Source organism: Tyto alba, unplaced genomic scaffold (genome assembly GCF_018691265.1).
Source record: "Tyto alba isolate M040663 unplaced genomic scaffold, T.alba_DEE_v4.0 Super-Scaffold_11, whole genome shotgun sequence".
Lineage (NCBI taxonomy): Eukaryota > Metazoa > Chordata > Aves > Strigiformes > Tytonidae > Tyto > Tyto alba.
In genome coordinates this window covers 11,376,225-11,401,812 of record NW_024881273.1, presented here as the reverse complement: position 1 = coordinate 11,401,812, position 25,588 = coordinate 11,376,225, and the positions used below count along the sequence as shown (strand labels likewise).

Sequence of the window (25,588 nt, the reverse complement as noted above, 5' to 3'; positions counted from 1 at the left end):
GGAGAAACCAAGTACACTTCACTCCATAATATTCTAGAGTGGTCGTCAGAAGGTTTGCTTGGGAGGTGGAAGATTCAGTTTCACTTTTGGGTAGACAGGGAAAAGAAAGGACGGCTTGTTTTATAGGTGAGTTAAAATGCTGAGTGCTAACCCTTGTGATCCCCGCCCACCTTTTTTTTTTTTTCTTCCCTGATGGAACTTTTGAGTTTAGCTTTAACATGTGAACAGTTTTTTGATGGCTGAAAATACAGGGGTTTTGTGTTTGTAAATTATACCAAATTTGCCGATTTTTTTTTTTTTTTTTTTAATATATTTTTTGCATTTTGCTGTTCTTTGTTTTGTCCTACCTCTCGACATGCAATCCTTTGATAAAGGGAGCTAATTCTGTCTCAGAATGAAGGAAGCTTTTTTTATTTTTAATTGATTATTACATAGCAAAGACAAGCAGGTCACGTCTCCCCCTGGACAAAACTGTCTTTCAGTTTCTTTTAATTTATCACTTTTAGAATTGTGGTTTAAAGCTTTGGTGGTTTGAATTAGCACACTTCCATCAGAGCGGAGAGAAAAAAAGCATCCAAGTTATAATGGGAGACCATTTCTTTCAGGGCTGTTCAGAGTATCTGGCAGAATGAGAGCAAATTAAGCTTTCTGAAATGCTCCATATATGCTAAATATGCAACTGTGAGCCTGCAGTAATCTTCTATCCTACACTTGCAGGATGGAACAGAAGTGGTTGTTAAGGAGGTGCTGGCAGGAGACAGCGTCCACAGCCTTCTCAGCATTCTTGATGTTATCACCGTAAGTTCTTGAACATGCAGGTTTTCTTCAGTGCTGCTTTATGTCACAGAGCCTGTCAGGGGAAGTAGACTTTGAATATTGCTAGGAAAGAATCAGAATTCTTTGACCAATTCTTTTCCTCCTCCCAGGCCTTCACAGCTATAAACTTATCTCTGTAGTATGTAAGTTGGTTGTGAAATGTGTATGCTTGGCAGTGTACCACTGGAGTAGGATTTGAATGATTCTTTTATGGCTGGAAAACTGAGGTATTGTTTGATTTGCTCAAGGTCACAAAGCAGGCAGGAGGAGGACCAGGTTAGGGCCCAGAAGTCCAAGCTTTTACACTGTTTGCTTTGCTACTTACTGAATTTATTTTTGTTTAGTCTAATGAAAATAAATTTGACAGTTGTTATTGCTGCAATTATACTGTGAAACCAGTTGATGGATTTAATTTTTATCTAATATGTTAATGTTGCTGGTGACCATGTGAAGGTTGTGCTCTTTGGCAGGCGACAAGGTGAGCCAAATGCTAGCTGACTGTATTTACTGCACAAATTAGTGGTGTGGATTTTGTTTCAGTTGGAATTACAATGATGGTTTTGCTGAAATTGTCACAGTGCATCTACTGAGGAATACCTAAATTGAAGGTGGTAAATTCATCATCTTTGATAATATGCAAGCACTTAAAGTGTTTACTTGAATAATTTTGGTAGTTGAGAGGATGAAGGTAATCTAATCAATAAGTTGTTCATATCTGACCTTGTATCATGTTTCTCTTGTGCTTGGCTGTCTCCTTTCATTAAAAGGTACAGTTATTCTATGTGTAAGTAGTTTTAATGATTCTGTAAAGTGTTCTTTGCCACTTTTAGATGCAAACATGTATCTATATATCTATAGGTATAATTTCCATAAAACCTATTGAAAGCGATAAACAATTTTAAAGCTTGTTCACGCTTTCTTCTGTAGAAAGTAATGGCATCTGAGTAATTTGGACTGTACAAGTTTAGTTCTTGCTGTCAAATCCATGTTAATAGCAGATTTAGAGGTATCTTTGCCCTTGTTACTTTCACCAGTAAATTTTCTTAATGACAATATTCTACAGAGAAGGACCATTCTACAGGAACAGGAATAGTAGTTGTGTTCTTTTCCTGTGTTCTTTTTGAATAAATAAGAAGAAATCCTTCTTGTATAACAATGTGGTTTTTTTTTTTTTTTGGCTTTTTTTTTGGTGTTTTTTTGTTTTTAAATGGTGGTTGACATTCATTTTGTGTTGTGGTGGGTTTTTTGTGTTGTCTTCTTTTTTTTTTAATTCTTATCCTATCTTTTTTTTCCTCTTATTAATTATACCACTGGTAAATCAGAAAATAAAAATTACTGAAAGTGTATTGAAAAGACATATCAGCATGCAGAAGAGCATATAATCAAAAACCTTGTAAATTTTTTTGCTAAAGCAACTTGGTCTCATTTATTTTTGCAGCGCTGTCTTTTCTCCCTTATTTCCCAGCTTTGTGAACTGGTTGTTTTATTTCTACTTCTCCTCTTCCTTATACTCCATGCTGAATTTTGGTGTAGTAGTGGTCTGAAAATGGACAAGGGGAGAGAAAGTAGCATTGATCAAAATAGAGGAGACTTCTCAGTGACCTTCCAAGTTAGTGAAGGAGTCTTAGGATATTGTATCTGCAGGAAGTTCTTAATTAAGTTTCACAGGACCACCGAATATGTGGATCTGACATGAAGAAAGAATGAATTCAGAGAGGATTTGAGTTGTCTGAGCTGAATTTGTGATTCCTTTGACTGATTTTGTAACATATGATGTCAGGCCGGACCCCCGCTTGGTTGAGAGATGTGCAAGAAATTGAGGTTGCTGCAAGAAGTGGTGACCTCTTATTGTTGGTTCTTAAATAAAATTCACACAAGAGGTACTTTTCGAATTTAATTTTCCAGTTTTTTAAATTGAGAAGTCCCCTTAGATCGACTAAATACAAAGATACCAGCTGTGACATAAGACATTTGTTCTGTATTTCCCTTGTTCTGAGAACAGATAAATGCTGCTTTCTCAAAACTCAAAGGAGAAACTGGAAGCTTTTGAATCCAAGTAGATGCCAGCCCTTTCTTTTTGTATTTTGGAACAAATCTGTGTTGTAGTTAATCTGATTCTGAACTGATACTGCCTCAAATATTAAAGGGGTCTCTGAACTGATTATTGTTGATGTTCATGCGAGTGTTTTCAGAAGCTGTTGCCGAGTGCTTGCTCTACCCGTATGTGCAGTCAGATCTTTTTCCTGAATGGTTGAATTTTCATTCAGAGTTAAATGGGACATAAAGAGACAGTATTTTATGCTGATTGCTGGGGCTTTGGGTTTTACTTATCTTTTGCCCTCGATGTGGAGATGGTATTTTGAAAACTATGAGCAGATGGCATAGTTGGAATGAAAAAGAAGAGACTCGGAGGAATATTGATTAATTGCCAGTGACTGGAGAAAAAAAATGTAAATCTGAGGTTTAAAAGAAGCTGAAAAAAACCACTTGGATAAAGGTGAGCCTGCAGGGCTCAAGTGTGTTTAAATGGCAGTGGACAAGATAGATGAGGTTATAAAGAAGCGATTGATTGCTGCAAGAACTTCGGGTTGCAGCAGAGTCGGTGTAGTGTGGAGGAAGACAAAATCCAAGCAATGGGAATAGGGAGGATATGCCAGATTTTTGGGTACAAAAAGGAGTGACTGCTCCAGGTGAGAGAGCGTAAGGCACCTGTGTCTCTTGTAGCAGATTTCTTAATCAGATTCATTTGGATTTGGCTATTAGCTGCCATCTGGATTCAACTGCTGCTTTAGCTGTGACATTCGTCACCTACAATATTTAATTACTCCGCAACTCTTAGAACAAGACAGAATTAAATAGTTATTCGTGTTGAGAACAAAAAGTTCTCTGAAAAAGCCCTAGTTCACTACTGATTATAACTTAACTGTTCTTTGTGACCTCAATGTGTGATTGTAAAATAGTATAATTTAAATGTGGTGTTCTCTGTGTGCTGCTGATTACATAATATTTGAGAGAACTGACAATTACAGGAGCATTTTCTCTTCGCATTCCTCTGACAGCTTTTAGTATGTTCCAAACCAATTAGACATGGTGGTTGGCCCTTTCAAAATCAGGCTTCTCTCTTGCAGGGATTTTGAAAAGGAAAAATTATATGCTGAAAAACTAGAGGGATGGGCTGTTCTTTGGAGAAAAAGGCTGCTGCATCATTATCTGTTATTATCCTAAAACTGGTTTTCTGGGAGACTGTCAGTATTGATCTAGCCTCAAACAAGCAGTGTTCAGAAAAATCCCGAACACTCTACTTGGTATAGACCATATAAATGTGATATACAGTGCTTTTTTTGCCCTTTTGAGTAACTGTTATGGACCACTGTTAAGCTGAATGCCTACCCATTGTGCAGCAACTAAAGATTTAATAGATTTCCTTAGTTTTTCACTATGCATTTGGTGTAGAGATTGGTAGGAAATACAGTTGATGGCAAATATACTGTTGTATGTACTTAAAAGCAGACTATATAAATTTTCTTTTACATTTGAGTATAAGGAGAATTCCAAATGACTACTGCGTCTAAAGCCAGGCTTTAAACTGGCCTATAAAAGAGGAATGTTGCATTTATTTTTAGGTACAGCAACAGCACAGGAATGTAATTTGTTAATTTCGTTACTTAATTAAAAGAAACTCAGGAAAACTGAGGACACCTGACAGCTTTGTACTGTAGGTCAAAGAGATGCTTAAAACTTCAAATCCCTCAGGAACTTGAAAATCGAAGCTATTAATATCATCCCCAGATTTTATAAAAAGGTCATCTGAAGTTGGTGTAATTAATGAATTGGTTCCATTTAACTTAATTTAATTTTAGAATCTGCTTCATCGTGACTTCCAGATCAGCAGGCAAACAGAGCTACAGCTTTATTTTCCAGACTGATAATAGTTGTACAGAATGTATCTTGTTTGGTTTTGCTGTGTTCTTTAGGCAGAAATTCTTTTGCAGTAATTGTGTTTAGTTGTTTGATGCTCTGGAAGACCTGCAAGTTTTTTCCTTTGTAATCAGCATTTAGCATCTGTGAGTTTAATGTTTGGAAAAATTTGCCTTCTGCCGCTCAGGAGGAATGAAAGCTTCAGAAGCTGTAAGGTGACTGTTAAAGTAGAAACTCCATTTCTTCCTTAGCTTCTGTTTCATACCACAAAAGGACTCATTTTATCTTAGAAATATTGGATAAATCAGTATTTAATGTATTAGTAAATGAATTCATGACTTAAAGATATTCTTTTCAGCATTTACTAATGGGTAGAAGGGGTGTTGTCTGGAGTTTTTATCCAAGTGTTTGGCAGTATATTTTTGTTAAAATCTATTCTGAGTCAAGGGGGGAAATCCTAAACCAGAGGCTTGCCTTCCAGTGTAAAAAAATCTCTGTATTCTTCCCACTTACAGTTTTATCTTTCAGTGGTTTGTTAATTCTCCATCTGTTCAAGCAAATCAGGATGGTCTAGACCCAGTTTATCTCAAGTTAAGAGAAGCTGTTTGGCTTTGTAATTTGAAATATTTCATATATATGTATATATGAATATATATGAAGATATACATAAATATCATAGAACACAAGAAGTCTGCCTGGTTTTTGTCTTATTTCATTATGTATTTAATTACTACACAATTTTGTTATAATTTTTTGCTGATTGTGTCAGTCTATGATTCTTACTGCAGAAAATAGCTTGGTCGTCAGTACAGCTAATAAAATCAACAAAACCTCTTTTCTCTGCAATCTTGAATAACTGGAAGTTGAAATACTTGTGAAGCCTGGCTTTGTAATATAACTGTAATAGGATTGACAGACTAGCCAGTTCCCCTTAACCTGATACACCTTCTTGTAGCTCTTATTTCTCTACCTCTGTCTCTGTTTAATGTTAGTGAAGTTGTTGGTGTGGATTCACCTGACCATGCTGCCCTCATTACACCACCTGTAGGTCATGGAGCGTAAGTTCAAGGCTTTTTGTGGTCCGATGAAGTCTGTCAAGCATATACAGTATTAAAGTAGAAATTTGGGAAGCCATGGGAAAGAATTGTGTCAGATAATTGGTGGGTTAATCTCTTGTCTTTGAAACTTTCTGTTAGGGTCACCCTGCTCCTTATAAAACGGTCTCAGCCCGAGCAGCCACTCCATCCACTATATTGAGACTTCCAGCAAGTGCCTTTCAAGATGTCTTCCAGAAATATCCTGAAACTCTCGTTAGAGTGGTACAGGTAAGCTTTGTTATTAAGTAGAATTTGGGGCGGGGTGGGGGGAAATCACTCTAATTTCAAGGTTACAGGGAAGACATTTTGAAGTTCAGCAAGCTTATCCTTTTGCAGATATGGAACTGTTCAGTGTATCTTCTTTTTAAGATTTGGACTAGTTCTGCTATTTCTCTCACTCTTAGAGCCCTAGACTTAATCTCAGCATTATTCACATACAAGAAGGAATAATTCATATATATATCTATATCTATATATATATATATATATATATGTATATATATGTATATACACACAGAGAGAATCTATTTCTGCCTGTGATAGTCTTTTGAATCAGCCTGACCTGCACTGTAAACTCATTGGTCCTGGTGGAGTAGAATCTGCTGGCGTGGGCTCTGCATCATATTTACGCACCAACAAGGCTTCAGAATGAGTTAGTGTATGGAAAAGACTGTCGTGTGTTCTGAAAAAGGACTGATGTACCCTCTAAAGCCGTTTGTTGAGGCATGATGCTTTGTAAAATTTACAAAATTCAGACTGACATGTGAATTTCCACTTCACAAGCAGTTGTCAGCATCTGAGGAAAGAACTGTGCTTTATATTAGTTTCAAATTCACCTTCTCTTGGTTTGCAGGAGCTTAGACTATTCTCAAGTGAGTACTGCAAATGTCTCTTACATCCTGCAAGTGTAAGCTAGTGCAGGGACTACTGTGTTAAAGATTTAAGTTTGGAGAGTTTGCCAAATGGTGCATTGTCCCACAGGTATAATAGTCAAATGGGTGCACACGACCTGATGAGTCATTCTGATCTGTCCTTTTGTTTTACTGTCACTTCTAAATCTTGTTGTTCTTGCAAACTCAGCCAGTATCTGGATGATTTATGAGTGACACATGAACCTCCTAATACTGACGGTTGAGGAGAACAGATCATTATACCAATTCAGTTTGCTCCATGAGAGCTGATACAAGAGGATGGGTTAAGAGTGGGAATAAGCTGAGAGCAGAGGAGTGTCAGATGGCACTGATGTCTTAGGTTAGTTTAGTGTGCTTACAGAGTAGTAGCACAGGGTTCCCTCTGCATGGGGAAAACTGGAAAAATGTTTTCAATGAGGGGGAAAAAATCGGAAGCAAAAGCTTTTATTTCAAAGCATGTTTATTATTAATGTTTACAGAAAACAAAAAGCGTTATTTGGTGTTTGAGAGTAAAACTTTGGATTTTTCTGCCATCAAATGATTCTGAAGTCTTTGGTAAATCACTTAAATCTGTCTTTGCCTCGATTTATCAACTGCTAAAAAGGAATTTCAGCATAGGGTACAGTCTGTATTTTATAAAGTGCCTTCAGTTACTCTGGTATATAGCTGTATCTAAATGCAAGAACAAGTGTGGAAGAATGTTAAGTCCATTCCTATTGCTTCTTAATTTCACATTTATAGATCATCATGGTAAGGCTGCAGAGAGTGACATTCCTTGCTTTGCACAACTACCTTGGTCTGACTACTGAGCTCTTCAATTGTGTAAGTTTGGGGTACATTTTATCTGCTCTTCCTATGCAGCCTGTCTGTGATGTGATACAGAAAAGTTTTCCTTCTTTCAGAAAATGGTAAAGCAAATGTTATGCATTAATTTAATAATGACAGTACTTGAACTAAGGTACTTACTATAACCAGACCAAAAATCTAGCCTATGCTGATGCCTAGGGAATTGGGGGGAAAGCTTAAATTTCAAAAGTGTGAAGCAGTGCATCACTTCAAACTGGTGTATGTGCACCACTCTGTGCCTACATCACTGTATTTCAGCAGTCCTGACATTTGTTAATTAATGATACTGAGTCACTTCTACCTACTACAGTTCAAAGAATCATGTACTCTTGGTGGAAGAGGATCAGGTCAGGGAATAATTAAGCAAACTGGACATACATAAGTCCATGGGCCACAACGGGATGCACCTAGGGAGGTCCTGAGGGAGCTGGCAGATATCGTTGCAAGGCCACCCTTGATAATCTTTGATTAATCACTGCAACTGGGAGGGGTACCCCAGGGGTCAATATGGGGTCCAGTCCTGTTTAACATGTGTGAATGTGTGGTTTATGTTTGACTTTTCACCTGGCTTCTTGCAGCAGAGCCAAGCCATCCCGCTCATCTCTGTGGCAAGTGTAACATCTGGAGGAAGTTCGAGCAAAGCAGTGAAAAGACAAGTGTCTAATGTATCAGAGGAAGATCGTGGAGAAAAGTTTGAAAAATCTGGGGAAGCACCGGAAATAGGTAATGTTTCTGGAAATGTGTAGTAACGTTCCTTTGTGGTGGTATTTAATTGTTATGCTATTGATCAGAGGACTTGTATTTGATTAGAGTAGTTAGAGATTGTCTTAAATCAGTTTCAGGTTTGAAGTCTTTGGATAGTGTCATTGTTTGAGCCCAGAGGTCCGCTGAGCACCACGCAGCCATTCACTCACCCCTTCCCTCTCAGGAATGGGAAGGAGAAAATGAAGCAAAACCTCTGAGGAATCAGATAAAGACAGGGAAGGGTAGCTCACTCTTTATAGTCACAGGCAAAAGACAGTCTCATTAGGGGAAGGAAAAAAAAAGAGCATGACTTTAATTCAGACACTCACAAAGACAACACTTAACGGACAAGGTGGGACAGTGAGAAGTGCCACCACATCCAAACACACCTCCCACCACCCCTCCCTTCCCTGTCTCAGCTCTGCCCCAACCTCTCTCCCTCCTCCCCAAGCAGGGCAGGGCATGGGGGTTACAGTCAGCTCACTGCTCCTTCCTCCTCGGGAGGTGGGGTGAATGACACACATTCCTCCCCTGTTCCACGGGGCTCCCCTCTCACTGCAGACAGGCCTCCATGAACCTTCTCCGCTGTGAGTCCTCCCCACAGGATGCAGCCGTTCCCGAGCTGATCCGATGTGGGTCCTCCCAGCACCAAACCACAACAGCAGGGCCGTGTCTCCCCTCAGAGTCCCAGCTTCTTCTAAGAGCAGACGCCTGTCCTGGTGTGGGCTCCTCCACAGGCTTCAGGTCGGCCTCTGCTCCAGCGCAGATCTCCATGGGTGGCAGGGTGGGTGGCCCTGCTGTCTCACCACAGGATACAGGGGATTCTGCTCCCATGCACCTCCCTGCTTCCTTCCACTGACCTTGGTGTTTGTCCTTCTCATAATTCCTCCTCACAAGTCCCCCCCAGGTTCCCCTTACATATGCTCTTGCAGAGGCACAGCCACCATCACTAATTGGCTCGGCCCTGGACAGAGGTGGGTCTGACTTGGAGCTGGGGGAGCTTCAAGAAGCTTCTCACAGGGGCCACCACTGTAGCCCCCTCCCCTGCTCCCAAAAACTCCTGCCACACACAAACCCAGCTCAGATAGGCCTCAGCTTTAATAGGAAATTATTAGTGTTGTTAATGGTATTGAGGGGTGAAGAGGAGGGGGAAAAAAAGTGGTTCACACTTGACTTCATAGGAGGAGCCGTGAAAATTCAGTACTTTGAATACTAGTAGAAGAATTGCTCAATATATGTAGGTTTTCAGGTTGAAGTGTCAGTATGGAAGCTAAACCTAGGAAAATAGATGGAGTTTAATTTTTTAATTAAATCAAAATTTTAATTAAAAGCAGGAAGCAGGTTTAAACAACGTTTAACACTGGCGTTTTGAAACCTTTAACACAGCTTTTAAATTTTAGAAGTGGGTAGTGAGAGCTTCTTGCTGTCCGTGAAATTTATTTTATGTGGGGAGTACCTTGTGTTTACATTCATGTAACCTTGTTTCTAAATTTCAGATACACTGAAGATTACTGGTACAGAAAACTCTGAGCACGTTTTCAGAAGAAGCCTTTCTTCACCTCCTTATGCAGGATCTGCAGAAGCTTCTAGTAAGTACTGCTTGGCAAAATTGTGGGAAATAGGTAATATATCTAATCATATGGGGGAAGATACATACTCTCTGGAGCACTGGATTAGATAATATTCCTGTTTATGTTAGATAATCATCTTGCAGTAGTACTGCTCCTAACTCGTTTGTCAAAAATTTATTTTCTTAAGTAACAAACGGACAGTTATCTGAGAGGGCATTCCCTTGCTGTCTTTATTAGCAGTGAGGAATATACAGTAATTTGGCTACTGAGACCTGCAAATTAAGAGCTTTATTAATTGATATAACTGAAATGAAGTGAGTTACGATGATATGCTATTATCCTTCACACAGATGTCACACGATTCTTGCTTGGCTGGTTGTCCCAAAGAGCACATTACATGGCTTTGTTGCTTTTAGAGGAATGTTTTTTGAGTGGGTAATAAAGGTGATTTGTCATTGAATGCTCTGATGAGACATTTATGAGGCTGTTTTGATGCTGCTGTATTCATTTCAGTGAACCTCAGTCATCCCTACTGTAGGCCTATTCCTCTGAGCCAGTTCCTTAGGTTAGCTTTATGTTCAGAATAGAGAAACTGGAACTTCTTGGGTGAATCACTGAAGGCAGGCATCTGTCTTTTGTTAGCTGAGTACCAAACTAAATATCTTGAGGTAGTTGTAAGGTCATGCTTGGATACTGTAGTCATTATGGAGATACTGTTAATAGAGAAGTCATATAAAGTTTAATCAGTGGAATGAAGGTACACTGGATACATTAGAAGATACATGTATTGCTTACTTTGACTATTAAGTGATTTAGGAAATAAGAACATATTATGAGGGATTGGAGAGGGTGCAGACAAGGAGGAAGGAGGGAGACAAGCTGATGGAGCCCTCAGTTTTGAGGGCTTTCCTCAGTGTAAGCTTTTTAACACTTGGTGCTATCAAGTTAAGTTGGTGGTATGCAGAGAACAGAAGTATGGGTAGTTATTTAATTTTTAACAATAGAGAATTCGTTCAATTCCTCTTCAATTTCTGCTGTACAAGTGTACAAATGTCTCAGTTACATTTTTTTTTTTTTTTTTTTTTTTTTTTTTTTTTTTTGGTAACTTTCATGTTACTGTCCAGAGGGATGAATGTGACAAAGAAGTAGGTTTTTAGCTAGTGATAAGTACCTTATCTTTCTGAACCAGGGAGACAAATTAAGAGAAAATATCGAACTGACCCTTGCAAGACTTGGCTTTGTTTTCATACATGCTAGGCTGTTTTGCACTATGCTTTATATAATGTATCAGCAGACTTGATTCAGTGGTGATTTAAGTAATGCTTATTCTGAACATAGTAATTTTTCTCCCAGGTGAATAAGTAGTTTGGTGAGATCTGCCTATGCAGCCCTGTAACACTTTTAAGGTAGAGTCCATACGTATTCTTAAAAGCTTTTATGTAGAAGGATTCCTGCATACTGAACAACTAATACGTCCATTTGTCCTTCCTTTCTCCTTTTATGTCTTCTAAGGGTTATGTTTGGGTACACAGAGCTTAGCAGAGAAAGAAAATTAATTTTTACTGACAGAAGGAGCATATCTAATTGGGTAATTATGATTGCCTCAGTTAATGGACCTGATTTCTGTTCACTGCACTGAGGTTACAGTCACTGTTTAGCTTGCACGGAAAGTATCTTGATGTCTGTAATGAAAAGATCAAGATCTTGCTTCAGATTCTGTTCCACTACCTTACTGTGTGTTCAGACTCTAAGGGAATATTGATTATATTTATTATTGATGTAAAGAAAAAAGAACTGTCTGTTACTAGAGTCATACAGGCGCTATTATGTCAGCATCTCTTTGATTTGCTTGGCTTATTAGAATTAACAAAAACTGCTACAAATTACTTTGGGGAAAACATTTTTGCCTCAGTTGCTCCTGGGATTGGGGTGTAATTTGTTCTGTTTTTTGTATATCTATCTAACTTGAAACATAACAGCCGTGTAGATGAGGAAGTACAATGCTGCCAATTTAGTCTAGCCTACTTCTTAAGTATCCTAACTTTATGTGGAGAAAGGTGTAATTCATTCATGAGAAGTATCTGGGCTGATGGACAGAAGAATTAGATGAATGAAATTAAACAATGGGATCTTTTTTATGTGATAACTTCATCGGTCTTACTGTTCCTGGAAGTAAGTGTTTCCAACTCTTTTTAAGGTTAAATAGCAGTTATCTTTTATTGGTTGGTTTGTCTGGGTTTTTTTTTATCAAGAGATAAGAGAAGCTGCTTTTCCTTCTTCAAAACTGAATCCATGACCCTACAGCATACATGCAGGAGCATAGGACCACCTGTGTTAGGAGCAGGGACTTCAGCGAGTGAGTACTTGGAAGGAAAGAGGCAGCTGAAATACCACCATGGACTATGCTGGTTGCCACTGTTTTTGCAGTGACTTCCACACCAGCAGTGTGTGGGTACCAGTGAGCATGTGTTCATCAAACAGGATTGCATTCCACTCTTGAGTTTTGTACTGCCTTCTGTTCTTTTGACTCAACGATTCTAGTTAAAGCTTGTTCTGCTGTATCCTTTCTAACTCCTGTTTGAGCAACAAGACAGTTTAATTAATCATCGTGTGGGAAGCTTATATCTACGACTGAGATGAAGACTTCTACTTTGAATAGAAGTCTAGTAGACATAAGCTTTCACTCTTAGAATGCCTCCTCTTTTTGCTCTCTCTGATTTTTTTTTTTTTTTTTTTTAATATGCAGAGCTATGTAGAGGGTGCTTTTCATGCTGACATGCCCATTATCAGATTATTTAGGTTTAACCAGAGAAGTGTGTGTGTTTAGATTTAAAATGCACTTGGTATATTGGGGCTTAGTAACTATGCTGACACTGTGATTTGTGGGGCAGTATAACTGACGGGTAGTCAGATCAGCCCATATGGAGTTCCATGAGTTCTGTGCCACTATTTCTACTGTCCCAGCTTTTTTTGTTTATAACTAATTTAGGCTCTTTAATGTTGAAATGTGTATGAAATTTAGTTAGTAGCATCAACAGCTTTTTTTTTTTTTCTTTTGGTTTGTAAGTTTTGCTAATGAGAGTCTTTGGGTCAGCTTATTGGGTTTCTTGTTTGGAGGCTGATCATTAATTGATGTTATGACGCCTGTGGCAGATGTGGATTTACTACATGCAAAGATTTGTTCATATTTGTACATAACATGGAAAGAGTACTCAAAGATAGATCTGAATCTTTGGGACAGTAGAAGTCTCTCCTCATCCTAGCTGGGGTGGAGATGGGTATAAGAAACATAATAATTGTATTGTATTTTTAAAATTAAATTTATAGACAGCTCTTCATGGGAGGGTAATATTTTCACATGATGATATGTCACAAGGGTGTAAATATAGGTCAGCTCCATGTTTCCAGGAGCCAACTTTCCAAAGATCTGGGCAAATTCAAGTGTGTGTGTGTGGAGGCGGGGGAAATGGGGGAGGAATTCAGAACTAAAAATTTGAGCCTATTCAGAATTTATTAGGTAACAAAATTCAACAGCCAGGAAAGACAATTGCTTTTCCTAAGGGCTCATTCTATTTTTGAGCCACAATTTATATTTAAAAAAGAAAAAATATAATAACAATGTAGTAACAGAAGGAAAAAGCGTAAGGGACAAAACTTGAACTTTTCTGAATACAGTGTATTTTTGAGATATATTAGGCATAGAAATATGATAGAAATGATTCTAGGTTTATTTGTAACAGAAAATTGCAATCTCTGCATGATTCTTAAACTCACCTGTAAATCATCAGGCTGGTATGTGGGTATCCTATTTAAGGTAATTAAATAGGAAGCATTTCCCAGTTATGTTTGCATTATTGATTATCTGAGATAAGTTCCTGGAAGGTGGGTAGGACAACCAAGGAGCTAATATAATTAAGATGTATTAAAATGGGGAAGTAAGGAATAGAAGTTGTTAGTGAATTTAAATTAATTAATTAAATAAGTGAGACCTGTAAAGGAATTCCTTATATATCTCAGCACATGATGTGCATTAAAAATTTAGACAAGTTGTAGAAAAGATCTGAAATTATTTTAGGCATCGTGGGAAAATGCTTTCTATGGAGAGACTTCAAGAAGTTGCTGATCATAGTATTCTCCCTATGAAAGCTCCTGCAATGTATCAGGTGCAAGAAAAGTTCTTTGGTTTGGTGGAAAAGAGGTTAATAAGAATAATTTCCTGAAAACAATGAGTAAAATCTGTTTGGATTTGCCTCTTTGTGATAATCTTCAGATCCAAATGACTCTGTTTTGTCTAACACAAAATAATTATTGTCCTCTGTACAGGAGAGGATGTGGGAATTGTGGGACATGTATACCTGAGCTCAGATGAGAAGATTTAAAGTTCCCATCAGATCATCCAGGTCATAAGGAACTGGGAAGTCAATAAGAATATGAGGATGCCACTTTCTGTTTTATCCTCAGCTTCAGAAACAAACAAGATGCTTGACTTTGTGTACTATCTGCTGTTTCTGAGAAACTGTAATAAAGGAGGTGCTTAAAAGATTTTTATATATTGCTTGTAGATAATTCCAGCAGTGCAAAGTCAGACATGGACATGGCATATGAAAGAGCCAGAGTGCACTTTGGCTCGGAGGACACTGCCAGCAGTCCTGTTGTGGGCAAGGTAGGCTGTCTTTGGAGAGTCTGACATGTTTCTTGCATTGTACTTCCTTACATCATTATTCTTTGAGTAATTTAAATGTTTTCTCCCATACTTCAAAATGCTGCTTTTGGAACTTTGTATGAGTTATTTGGTCTTCTTGCATTGGTGTGTTTTAACTTTATAGTTGTTTCAGTAGATTTTGGTGACTGTTTAGGCTTTTTAGTGCAGATCTTGAAACTCTGTGGAGATTCCCTTGGCAGATAATGGGGAAGCACTGCTGCAACTTCTTGATTTTTTTTTTTTAGGTATTGCCTTCCCAGACTCATGAAAAAGATTATTTGGAAAGGTGAATTTGTCAGACCATGCTTTATTTGTGAGAACTACTTTGCAGCAAGGACTTAAAAACTTGTATCAGCCTGTCAACTTCCTGTAGGTTTTCAGTCATGACTTACAGATCTGTTTTTCTTTTTGTTATCTGCTTTTTACAAATACTGACCTGGAAGTTAAGAGCACAAAAATATTCTTGACTTATAAAACTGCAAACCAAAATCTGAAGAGGAACTATGGGTCGGTGTGACCTTGACAGCCATTGTATCTTTCCCTCCATCTTTGCACACTCTGTTGATCAAGTTTTAGTTCTATCAAGCTGGCAGCTGCCCAGTTTCTGAAAAGTCTATTATTCTTCCTTTTTGCAAGGTGTGATGAGCAACTTTGTTTGATTTGAGTGTCAAGCTTTGCAGAAAAATACAAGGATAATGAAGTTAGCAAGCTGTTGCTTTTTTGGAAACCTAGGTTTGTTTTGGTTTTTTTTTTTTTTTTTTTTTTTTTTTTTTTAGGCCACCAGTTGTGGTGGATAGAGAACACAGATGATGGGGCAAGTTTTTGCTGGGTAGGTGCCAATTATGACCTTTAAACCGATACTTACCGTGTATCTGTTCTTTGCAGTCGATATTGAAGAAGACTGTGACAGTGACAGAAACTCCTTCAGCAGTTTTCCATTATAGTGCTGTGCAAGATTCCTGCAATAGCAAACATATCGATGCCATAGTCGAAGCAGCAAAGAAAGACCTTTCAACCTTGATGAAACTTGATGTAAGTTATTGCAGGAAGAAATGGCTTTGCTTTTGATTTTCATCTTGTTCTGCCAGGCAATAAAAAGGAAATTGTCTCCCTACTATACTGTAGACTAGCTCAATGTTTTATTCTCTAGTCTGAAGTTATTAGCAGGTCTGAAATAAATCTGAATTATTCTGCCATCTGAAAAGACTATACTGAAATGCACTCCATGAATCTTTTCTCACTGTGTACAGATTTATCCATGTGAGAAGTAAAAGTGCAATTTCTGCTGCCTTGTAATTTCATGTTCTTGCATACTGTGTGAAGTTATGTAAAGGTGTTCAGGTGATTGCTGAATCTGTTAATCCTGTTGGCATAGCATCCGAGTTCCTCATTTGGTTGTTGGAATTGGATCCCTGTATTTGGCCCGTGGCTACGAGTGCATTTCACAGCTGAGTGACTCTGCCATGCTCGTTCTAAGTGAAATGCTTGGCCCCTCACAGTCGTCATTATTGAGCTCAGCTGCTGCTTATCACCTTCGTGTTGTAAGGAGTGAAAATGTTTGTTTTCATCATTCCTGTGATTCCAGCTGCATTTCATTAGAGAGGTGGTGTAGCTGTTCATGCAGTTAATCAGACAATCTGGGAAAACTGTACATCTGCCTAAATCACTCAGATATCCTAGTTTTATTATAGCATCTATTTCAATAACTCAAATCTGTTGATATTGCAGAGGCCAGGGCACAGCTGCTGCAGCCTCCTCTGAGCTCTCACCAAACCAGACTTACTAGAACTTAAAAGATTTTACTTTTGGATTTTAACATTCTCTGCTGACTTCCAAATTATTCCCCTTGCAACTTCAAAATCTTGGTCATGGTCTTTCAGCTACCAGTACTGAGGCTGGACATACATGTTCTACATCGTTGCCGATTTCACCAAGGGCTGCAGTACTGTCTGTTAGTCTGCAGGAGACTTAACTGTCTTGCTACGTTAATTTTCTTTTTTTTTTTTTCAGGCATTTATATCCTCATGAAAGGCTACAGACTTTTTTAGAAGAAATTCTTGTTAAAGATGGAGTAAAGTAGGACTAGGTACTTTCATCTGTTCTGTTCAGCCTTATGTGCTTGATAGGACTGGCTTCATGTGCCACGTGTGACAAAAGTTTGTATCCAATATACAACTGATGTCTTCCTTTTTAGACCTATTGCATCATGAGCAAAAATTCCAAAATCACTGAAGCTAGAGATTACAGCACTTTTTTTTTTTTTTAATTCAGAATAAATTTCTCAGTAATTTACAAGTGAACAGATTAGATTTGAATTGGAACAGTATCCTTAAATTGCAGCATCTAATAGGCAGCATTTTTAACATGAAGATCTAAATAATAGTGAAATAAGGTAGGCTTTTCAAGCTTTGATATTATAGAAATTCAGTTTTGCATAAGCAAATAAGAATCTGATGGAATGTAGCCAAATGCTAGATTTCTAGCATTTAAAAGGTCAGAGTTAATTTTTTCTATGCAGAGTTGATTCTTCTACAGGTAATGAAAGAAAAATCTTACTGTGTTTAAAATATTTGTGTTCAATACTACTTAGATAAAGGAAGAAAATTCTGTAAACTCTTCTTTTAAAAAAATTAGCTCAGATCTTTTATTTCTTAGCTGGCTGGAGGCATTGTAAGTTGTCATTTTTCAAAGCACACATTTAGTGTGAATAAAATCAAGATCTTTTGATTACAGTGCTGCGGTTGGGTTTTTTGGTTTGGTTATTTTTTTATGAGACTGTAAGAGATAGAGAGAAGAGGGGATAATTTACTATAGGAGAGAGGCAATATTATTTCAAATGACCATTAGGTATCTGACTTCAGAATTAAGATTTTTTTTTTTTTTTTTTTTTTCCCCCTTGAATTTTTTGGACCTCTGTCATGAATGATTTACAGTCTCATACAACTTTTACATGTTTTCAACTTTGTCTGCAGTTATCATATAAGAGTTAAGCAGTGTTGCAGGACATATCTTCTGTGTGAGTTACAAAGGAATTTCCTTTGAGAAAAAAATTATTTGTCCCAGTTAGTTACTGCTTTTATTTATTGTTTATAAGTGGTTTGTGCTTTCACTTCTGCATCATAAATCTCTGCTAATTTATTATCTATTACAGTAACAGAAAGAAAGAAACTCACTGTGCAATGGATTTTGTTGTGCTAGTGATTTTTCCTAAAAGCTAGTAGCTGGAGGAGGCTGGAGGACTTCAGTGCAAAGTTATTTAGCTCAAACCCTGTAACTATGCAATGCTGAATTTCGATTTTTTTGGTCTTGCCCATTCAAGAGAGAAGATACTAGACAGGGTGGATCTTGTCTGTGATCTTGTTTGTTAACTCCCTTATTGCTTAATCAGAAAAGTAGGATTTCAAGGACTGCTTGGAGGTCATTCAGTCTCTTTTCATGCCCAAGGCAGGATCAAATACTGCCAAGTCATTTCAGGCAGGTTTCTGACTAAGCTGTTCTTAAAGATCTCCTATGATGAGGACTTCACAGCTTTGTATGCAATCTATTCCAATACTTAAGTAGTCTTAAACATGAAGAAAATCTTCACAACAATTTTTGTTAGAGCTAATACAGCCAGAAAAAAAAAACATAAGTTGAGCTAATTCGGGAGTTTATATTCCCTTACCGTGAGATACTTTCATAGTTAAAACTTCGACTTTAAGAAAAGGTAATACTATACAACCATAAATGTATAAATATAGAAAAAACATCATAGAAATTAGTTGAGTTGATATTGCTGAACTGAAATATTTTGACAGGTGCTTGTCAGGTTCTTCGCACTGGATATGTTCCCATGAAACAGATTGGTTTCAATAAAACTATTTTTTGATGAAAATCTGTTCTTTTTATCAGCTGTATGTGTAAAGAATAATTCTGATTATTTCACTTGTTCTATTTTTTTCAACCAAAAATTAGCAGAGAAAAACCTGGCATAACAATTACAATGTAAAATGTTTACATCTCTGCTATATTGTTTTTCTGCTGCAATATGGTTACTGGCTATGGATAGATTGTGCTATGCTGTTTGTGCTGAATTGTATTCTGCTGTGCAGGCAGCTCTCTTGCTTTTGGTGGTTCTACCTCTGTGGTGAAGTACTGGACACAGTAGTGTCTGGCTTGACCTTGCAGAAGTTAAGCTGCGAGGTGCCTGGACTGCACAGTCACTCTTTAGCATAATGTGAGAACCATGTGATTTGAGCCTAGGTTTTTGCCCCTACCCATTCAGATGATGATGATAAACTGTTGAGCTTCTGAAGATTTGCTGGATTGGGTGAAAGTTTTGCGAAAGCAAAGGTGGCCTGAAGCTTTAGGATTTGATACTGACTGCACATGGGACACCAAATTATATGGGAAGTCCTTTGAGATGGAAAGAAAATTCTTGCCGTGCCTGTTGGTTGTCTGTGTTGTCAGTGTTATGGTGGTGACCAGTGTTGGAGCTGGAAAGGAATGTTGTCATCAGCTGATGCACTTAACCAGATCAGCTCCTTGCTGTTGCAGGAGTTTGGGATTGAGTCCAAACTGCTGGCAGGCTTTTGGAGAGACCTTCCCTCCCATGTGCTCTTCAGTCCGGAGGAAAATTCCCACTCTCTTGTGCAATCCGCGTGTACATGCACACAAGAATTCATTACTTTGGGGAAGCTTTTGGTCTACAGTGTGTATGAAAATTTACTATGCATGCACAGCACAGCTGAGCTGTGTGACCGGGGAAGGGCCGTGATAAAGCAAGTGTTAGATCATGTTGTTTAGTTCCTCCATGATGTAGACAGTCTCCTCTAGTTTCATCTTCCTTTGAAAATAACTTCATATTTCATGATTTTCATGCCAGCTGATACATGTTTCTTTTTGTTATAGACCCTTCAAAGACTCTGGGGGCAAAATTGACAAGTATAAAATCCTTAAGAAACTAAGTCTGATCAACTGAAATGAATTAAACCTTTTTTTCTTCTGGAAGAAATGTCTGTTGGGTAGAGAAATATAAAAATCGTACTTATTGTCTTTAGTAATTATTATTCTTATTTGCTTTATTTGGATGCTTCCTCACATTCTTGGATTTTTACATGTGCACAGACAAGTAAATTGTACCCCACCACCCCCTTCTTCTCCAGGATCCTTCGTTGTTGAATGGCAAAGTGACGCTGCACCAGGTTAGTGCTGGGACTGTGCTGTCAAGGCAAGGAGATCAGGTGAGTGAGCATCATCTAAGCACAGAGAGAACATAAGTCTGGCTTAGTCTTTGCCCGCCCCGCCCCCCCCCAAGGTATTTATACACATTGATGAGAAATAAACAATCCCCACCCAGCTCTTCCCAGGCCTTCTCTTCTGGAGGTGAAAATCCCAGCCCTCAGCCTTTCTGTGCACTTGGAGTAGCAGTGTAGCCAGAGCCAGAGTGGAAATCTGGTGCCTGTCTGTTTTCAGCTCTTACGTACCTTCATGGGAAGGTATGGAGTATCATACCTCCATCCTTCCTGAGGAGGTGTGGGGACCAGGTAGCCTCTTCTCATGCCCCACACTGCGGGCTTTTGGTGAGGTCACTCAGTTGCAGTAAAAGTATTTTTCCTCCCCATAGAACAGAAATCCAGTGTTATTTGTTTATAGAAAAGTGTATTTAGGATATAACAAGATTAATTGATAATAATACTGTGTAAACAGACAAGCTTATGCAAAGCAGATGAGGGGCAGCTACAGTTACAGTGCTGCTGTATTCTGCTCCGCTGAGCTGCGATGTCCCTCATCATGCTGCTGTGATTACCCCATTATCCCCAGTCGTAATTCTGCTGTTATTTCTTGAGATGTTACAGATGCAGCCTTCATTTTTCATAGCCGTACAGAGAAAAACACATTTTTCAGTATTGTGGCTGCTTAGTTTTAAATATTCATAACATCTTTTAATAATTCACTGTTGTGTCTTATTTTATCGCTTAATTGTTCAAAAACTATAGGGAACTTTGTGGAAAACAGATTGGTCATGACAGTACTGTCACTGTGGTAATTGCTTTTAAAATCTTTGGGGATTTTATTGAGCTCTTTTTCTGTTTCCTCCAGGATGTTAACGTTTGCTTTGTGGTCTCGGGGATGCTTCATGTGTACCAACGGAAGATAGACTCAGAGGAGGACACCTGTCTGTTCATTACCCATCCAGGAGAACTTGTAGGCCAGCTCGCTGTCCTGACTGGGGAACCACTGATTTTCACCATCAAGGCCAATCGAGACTGCAGCTTCCTGTCTATTTCTAAGTCCAACTTCTATGAGTGAGTTTTGCCATGAAAACATATATTGATTTTTTTTTTATTATTATTTTTTTTATGGCCCTTTTGAACAAATGTGGGTGGTGGATGTATGTGCGGCATAGAACTGCTACAATACATCCTGCAGTAAACCATGTAGCTTACATGAGGGTTTTAAGCACCCAGATGAGCTGTGACCCACTTATCAAATGGCTTTATCTCCAGCAAAAGGTTACATGGGGAACATGGTGATATTAAAGGATGATATCTCCTTTGTTCTAGGTTTATAGAGCACTTAACCCAATGGGATGTGATTTATGACTCAAGACTCAAATACCTCATAATCTAAAGAAGAAAGTCTGGCCAGAGCCTGCGTTAAGTGCTTCTTTGCCAGGCCCTTTCTCTTAGATTCAGTATTCCTTTTTACTGGAGAACGACTCCAGTTCTGTTTCTAAACACAGCCCAGGGTGTTGGGTGCGTTATGAATGATTGGTCGTGGTGCAACTGTAGGTTTTCAATGCTCACTAATAGAATAGGGCTAACAATAATGCCCTTGTGCAAGACAGATTCCTTTCTGGGCCTTGGAAGCAGTACATGATTTATGACTTAATGCTTAAAGGGGGATATAGGTATTTCTTAATTAAAAATCCAGTATGATGACTGTGGTTAGCCTTCTTGTCCACTATGAATGAATAACGCCCTGATTTATTCCATGATCCTATTCTTAAGACTTACTATTAGTTTGCACATATAATTTGTGTCAAATACCTCAACTTCCTTTTCTAAACTCCTTTTTCAACTTCTGCTTGAATGTGCCATCAGTCCTGTGTTATGTGTAGGACTTTTTGAGGTTGCATTTTTTAGGCCACTATTATGTTGTATATTTCTGTGTACTTCTTACTTTTAAATAATTCAAATTGTTTCTATTCCTAATCAACTCTACCACAGAATCTTATTCTGTGATTTTTCAGTTTTTCATCTCAGGCAAAAGGCTGCATGCTGTAAAACTGAACACACTGTTCTCAGCAGTGTGCTTGGTTGATTAGCTGTGTTTTTTCCAAGTCTGTGGTGGATGTCAACTCTTTGACCTAATTTCTGATAGATGCTCCCCGCTTGTGCCATTCCATGTCGTATCAGATCTGTTTCTTCTAAGCTCCTGGTTTTTCCTTCTTTCTTCTTCTACTGTTGTTTTCCTACTTGTTTCTGACCTTTCAGGCAATTCTACCAGCCAATTTCAGTCAGATTCCACCTTTTCCTCCTCTATTTTTGTTCTGATATTCAGTCGTGGATTAACTCTTAGTTGCTTGAGTTAATTTTCCTGAGTTTTCTCTCTCAAGAATCAAATTGTCTCTTGTTTATTACAACTTATCTTTTTTCTTCCACTAACCCTTTACCAGTCAGTGACCTCAAACCCATCAGTATCACCTCTTCATCATTTTAGGGGCCTTTCCAAATCTTTCTTTTTCTCCTTTAAAAAATATATTGCCAGTTCTCTGCATTTTACAAGCTCTGTGATCTTTCAGCATTCCACCTTCACAGTTTCTCCTGAAATCCAAGCTTTATAGCACTTCTAACTCCTGTTCCCATATTTAAAAGTATAATTGTAGAAAGTCTTTGAAAAGAATTAGGTTTCTTCAAGTTTGTTCATCTTTGCTTTGAACTCAAAGAACGATTTGTTGATAAAATTAGAAGTGAATTTTACTTTCTACTTTTTGTGCCAAATTCTGTGCTCATAGTCCTACAATTTTAGGCTTTCTCCCTCACTTGGAATCTCATAGGAATTATTTTCAATATTAATTATTTTTGGGAGGCTCTTATCTTACTGACCAGAAGAAATTTGACAAGAACCTCCATTATTCTCCAAATTCGTTTATTCCTTTCTCTTTGAGCTGCGCTGGAATGCTGTACGTGGTTTTTCTCAATAATTAATGGGAGGGTGAAGCAGAAAGAACAGTTGCCATTAGGCAAAAAGCACCATAATAGAAGTAGCCCAGGGTTTAGAATTGCATGTTGGATATTGGACAACAGATTAAAGCCCTTTCACTGAAACTCTGGGGCAGGAGCCTTTAACCGTGGTACTAACATGACTGAATAGCTATCTGCATATAGAGCTTAAGTATAGAAGTGACACAAGCTAATTATATAGTATAGACCTTAAATGCTTTGCTATGTTGCTGAACTGATGTACTAAGTGTGCAATGCCTACACTGCAACTGTTGGTGTCTCCTGACAAACAGTGTAATCAAGTTGTCACCAGACTCTCTTGAGGGAATATGTTCAGGTTCTGCAGTACCAGGGACTCTCTCACATTTTCTGCTTCAGTAAATTTCACAGTTTGGAGTCTTAATCATGCGCGCTTGCCAGAGAAGCAGAATGCTTTGATTTTTATTTGCAATTGCCAGCCAAGCTGAATATCAAATTGTATCTGCATTCGTAAGAATATCTGCGTAAGTCCCAGGCTTTCACAGACACTAGTTTAGCCCTCTCATTACTTGGTGAGCTTTCTAATAAAGAATCCTCAGGACCCTTTCAGAAACAGGTTTCTGTAGTACAGAGCTTTGGTTTTTAATTTTCCCAGAATTTTTTTTTTTTAATTTTCTGCCTGGCATGTGCCAAACAGAAGAGTGAAGATGGAAATGCCCAAGTGAGAGGAGGGAAACCTGGCTGATAATAGGTGGAAAAAAAAAAAAAAATCTCTTTTCCTTTTCTTGTGCATAATGGTGGGATTTTATCTTCTATGCTAATACTCTTGTATAAGCTATATAGCACTGGGTGAAATAACAGAGAACTCCAGATGGAAATAAAAGCAGCCTGTTAGTAGTTTACATTTTGAATGCATTAAGTACTAAGATACATATCTTGAGGGAGGAAAAGGAGTAAATGGCTTTTATTGATCACGGCAGACAGCCTGTGTGGGAGAAGACTTTGAGGGCTTAATAAGCAAGTAGAGTAAAAACAATGAGCTCAACCATTCAGGAGTTTTCAGGGGGTTTGTTTAACTTTTAAGTCAGCTGAAAAGGGGGATAGGGCTGGGTGTTTTGCGTGAGGGCTCAGGGTTGTCTGTTTATTGCTGCTTGTCCTGGAGTGCTTCTTCCAGCTCTTTGTCCTTTGCTCCAAGTTAGGTTAGTGTGATAAAGTTTCCATAAGATAATATGTTGTTTTCATGTGCAATAAAAGCTTATCAAAACCAAGGTAGTTTGTAGGTATGTTTGGTAAGGGATGGTGCAGGGCCTGGAAATCTCAGGGCAAGCGAAGAGCGGCAGCAGAGGAAAGCTGTCCTGCTTTTTCGTAATCCTGATTTGATGGCTGGATTTTAACCCATGCTAAATGTAAGAGTTGATGTTCAGTTTAATTTGCCTAGTAGCACATATGAGTGTAGGGGTACAAGTGTGATGAGCTCAATATGGAATAGGGGTATACGCCTACGAATCTCTTCCATTTCAAATTCAGGGATTTCAACTGAAGAAATTACAAGCTTCATTATTGCAAAAAATAGTAATTTGAAGCATTGGGTAAGGAGAGTAGAACAGTCACGTGTGATAAACATGAAAGCTTCCTACAATGTCCTGTGTGCTACACTTGACCCATAGTCACTGTCTGCTCTGGGTCTCTTGCTGCAGCTATAGGACTAATGAATGAGGGATCTGCTATTTTAGAAACTTCAGGGTAGTTTCTGTGCTTCATCCAGGCAGTAAAGAGCTTCTGGTGAGTTTGCTTTTAATATCATATTCTAGGATTATGGATCTGTATTCAGGCTTTCTCTGGTTTCTGCCAGGTTACAATGGTCCACAAAGAACCGTTTCAGTTAAGGAACAAAGAGTGACAGTGCTCCTTCCATGCCTTTCTCTCCTCCGTTCTCTTTTTTAGGGTGCAAGGTTAGATACGAAGCTTACATGATTTGTGCTTAGTGAGAGTTCTCATGTACACAGGGTCTCCTAAGTAGATTGTCTAATGGCAGTCTGTCATTTTCACTGTAAAGGGAACATTGATGCAGAAACATACTAAGTATTTATCATTTTCTCTTTGTTGTTTCTGCCCATGTGTGGCTTTAACATAGCTCCCTCATCTCTCTCTGCGTGCACTTCACATACCAAGTCTACATACACTTACCTACTTCTTTCTGAATTGTGCTGCCTCTTGTGAAATAACTATTTTTCAGTAGTTTGCCATAAATTGCTCTTGATGCTGTGCAGGAACAGAAAAGATAAGATGTCCTAACAAGTAGACTATCTAGAGATGTGCGTGATCAGTAAATTCCTGTGGGGTAGTGCTTCAGTGGGAATTTGAGTGCTTACTTGTAAAGTGACAGGATGCAATGATCTTTAGTCTAAAAAGAAAGAGAAATAAGACGTTCTTGAGCAGTTATCAGGTGTCTGTGAGAGTGATTTCCCTTGGGCCTCGCAGTTACCATCGAGTTTGCAGTTATCTCTGGCAGAACATTCTCAAAGTTTTTCAGTTTGAGAAAAGTATTGAATTACATGGTATCTTTATTCCTAGAGACTTTTAAGCATTACTCAAAAGATTCAGTGGGAAGATCAGAGGCTTTATTAGAAGGTGTGTCAGTTCTTTGTGGTCTTTGCAACAGGGAAAAGGGTAAGTTTGAAATGCAGAGCAGGTCTCTTATTTTTAAGAGCATCAGACTTTACATATAATAAGGTTTTGACCTGATATAAAATCCAGGGGAGACTGCTTGCACATGCACATGTGAGAGACTGAGAGG

General features: G+C 38.4%; 1 protein-coding gene across 2 annotated transcripts in view; it reads left to right on the top strand.

The window, feature by feature from the left end:
• PNPLA7 (patatin like phospholipase domain containing 7) overlaps positions 1–25,588 on the top strand; it is a 126,816-nt gene that overhangs the window by 9,686 nt on the left and 91,542 nt on the right. For both annotated transcript variants that reach the window (XM_042786733.1, XM_032999994.2), the window contains exons 8-16: positions 718–798; positions 5,931–6,059; positions 7,484–7,564; positions 8,167–8,311; positions 9,829–9,921; positions 14,466–14,566; positions 15,491–15,637; positions 19,750–19,827; positions 20,687–20,892. In XM_042786733.1, the coding sequence (XP_042642667.1) occupies positions 718–798; positions 5,931–6,059; positions 7,484–7,564; positions 8,167–8,311; positions 9,829–9,921; positions 14,466–14,566; positions 15,491–15,637; positions 19,750–19,827; positions 20,687–20,892 (1,061 nt within the window). The remainder of the gene's footprint in view (positions 1–717; positions 799–5,930; positions 6,060–7,483; positions 7,565–8,166; positions 8,312–9,828; positions 9,922–14,465; positions 14,567–15,490; positions 15,638–19,749; positions 19,828–20,686; positions 20,893–25,588) is intronic.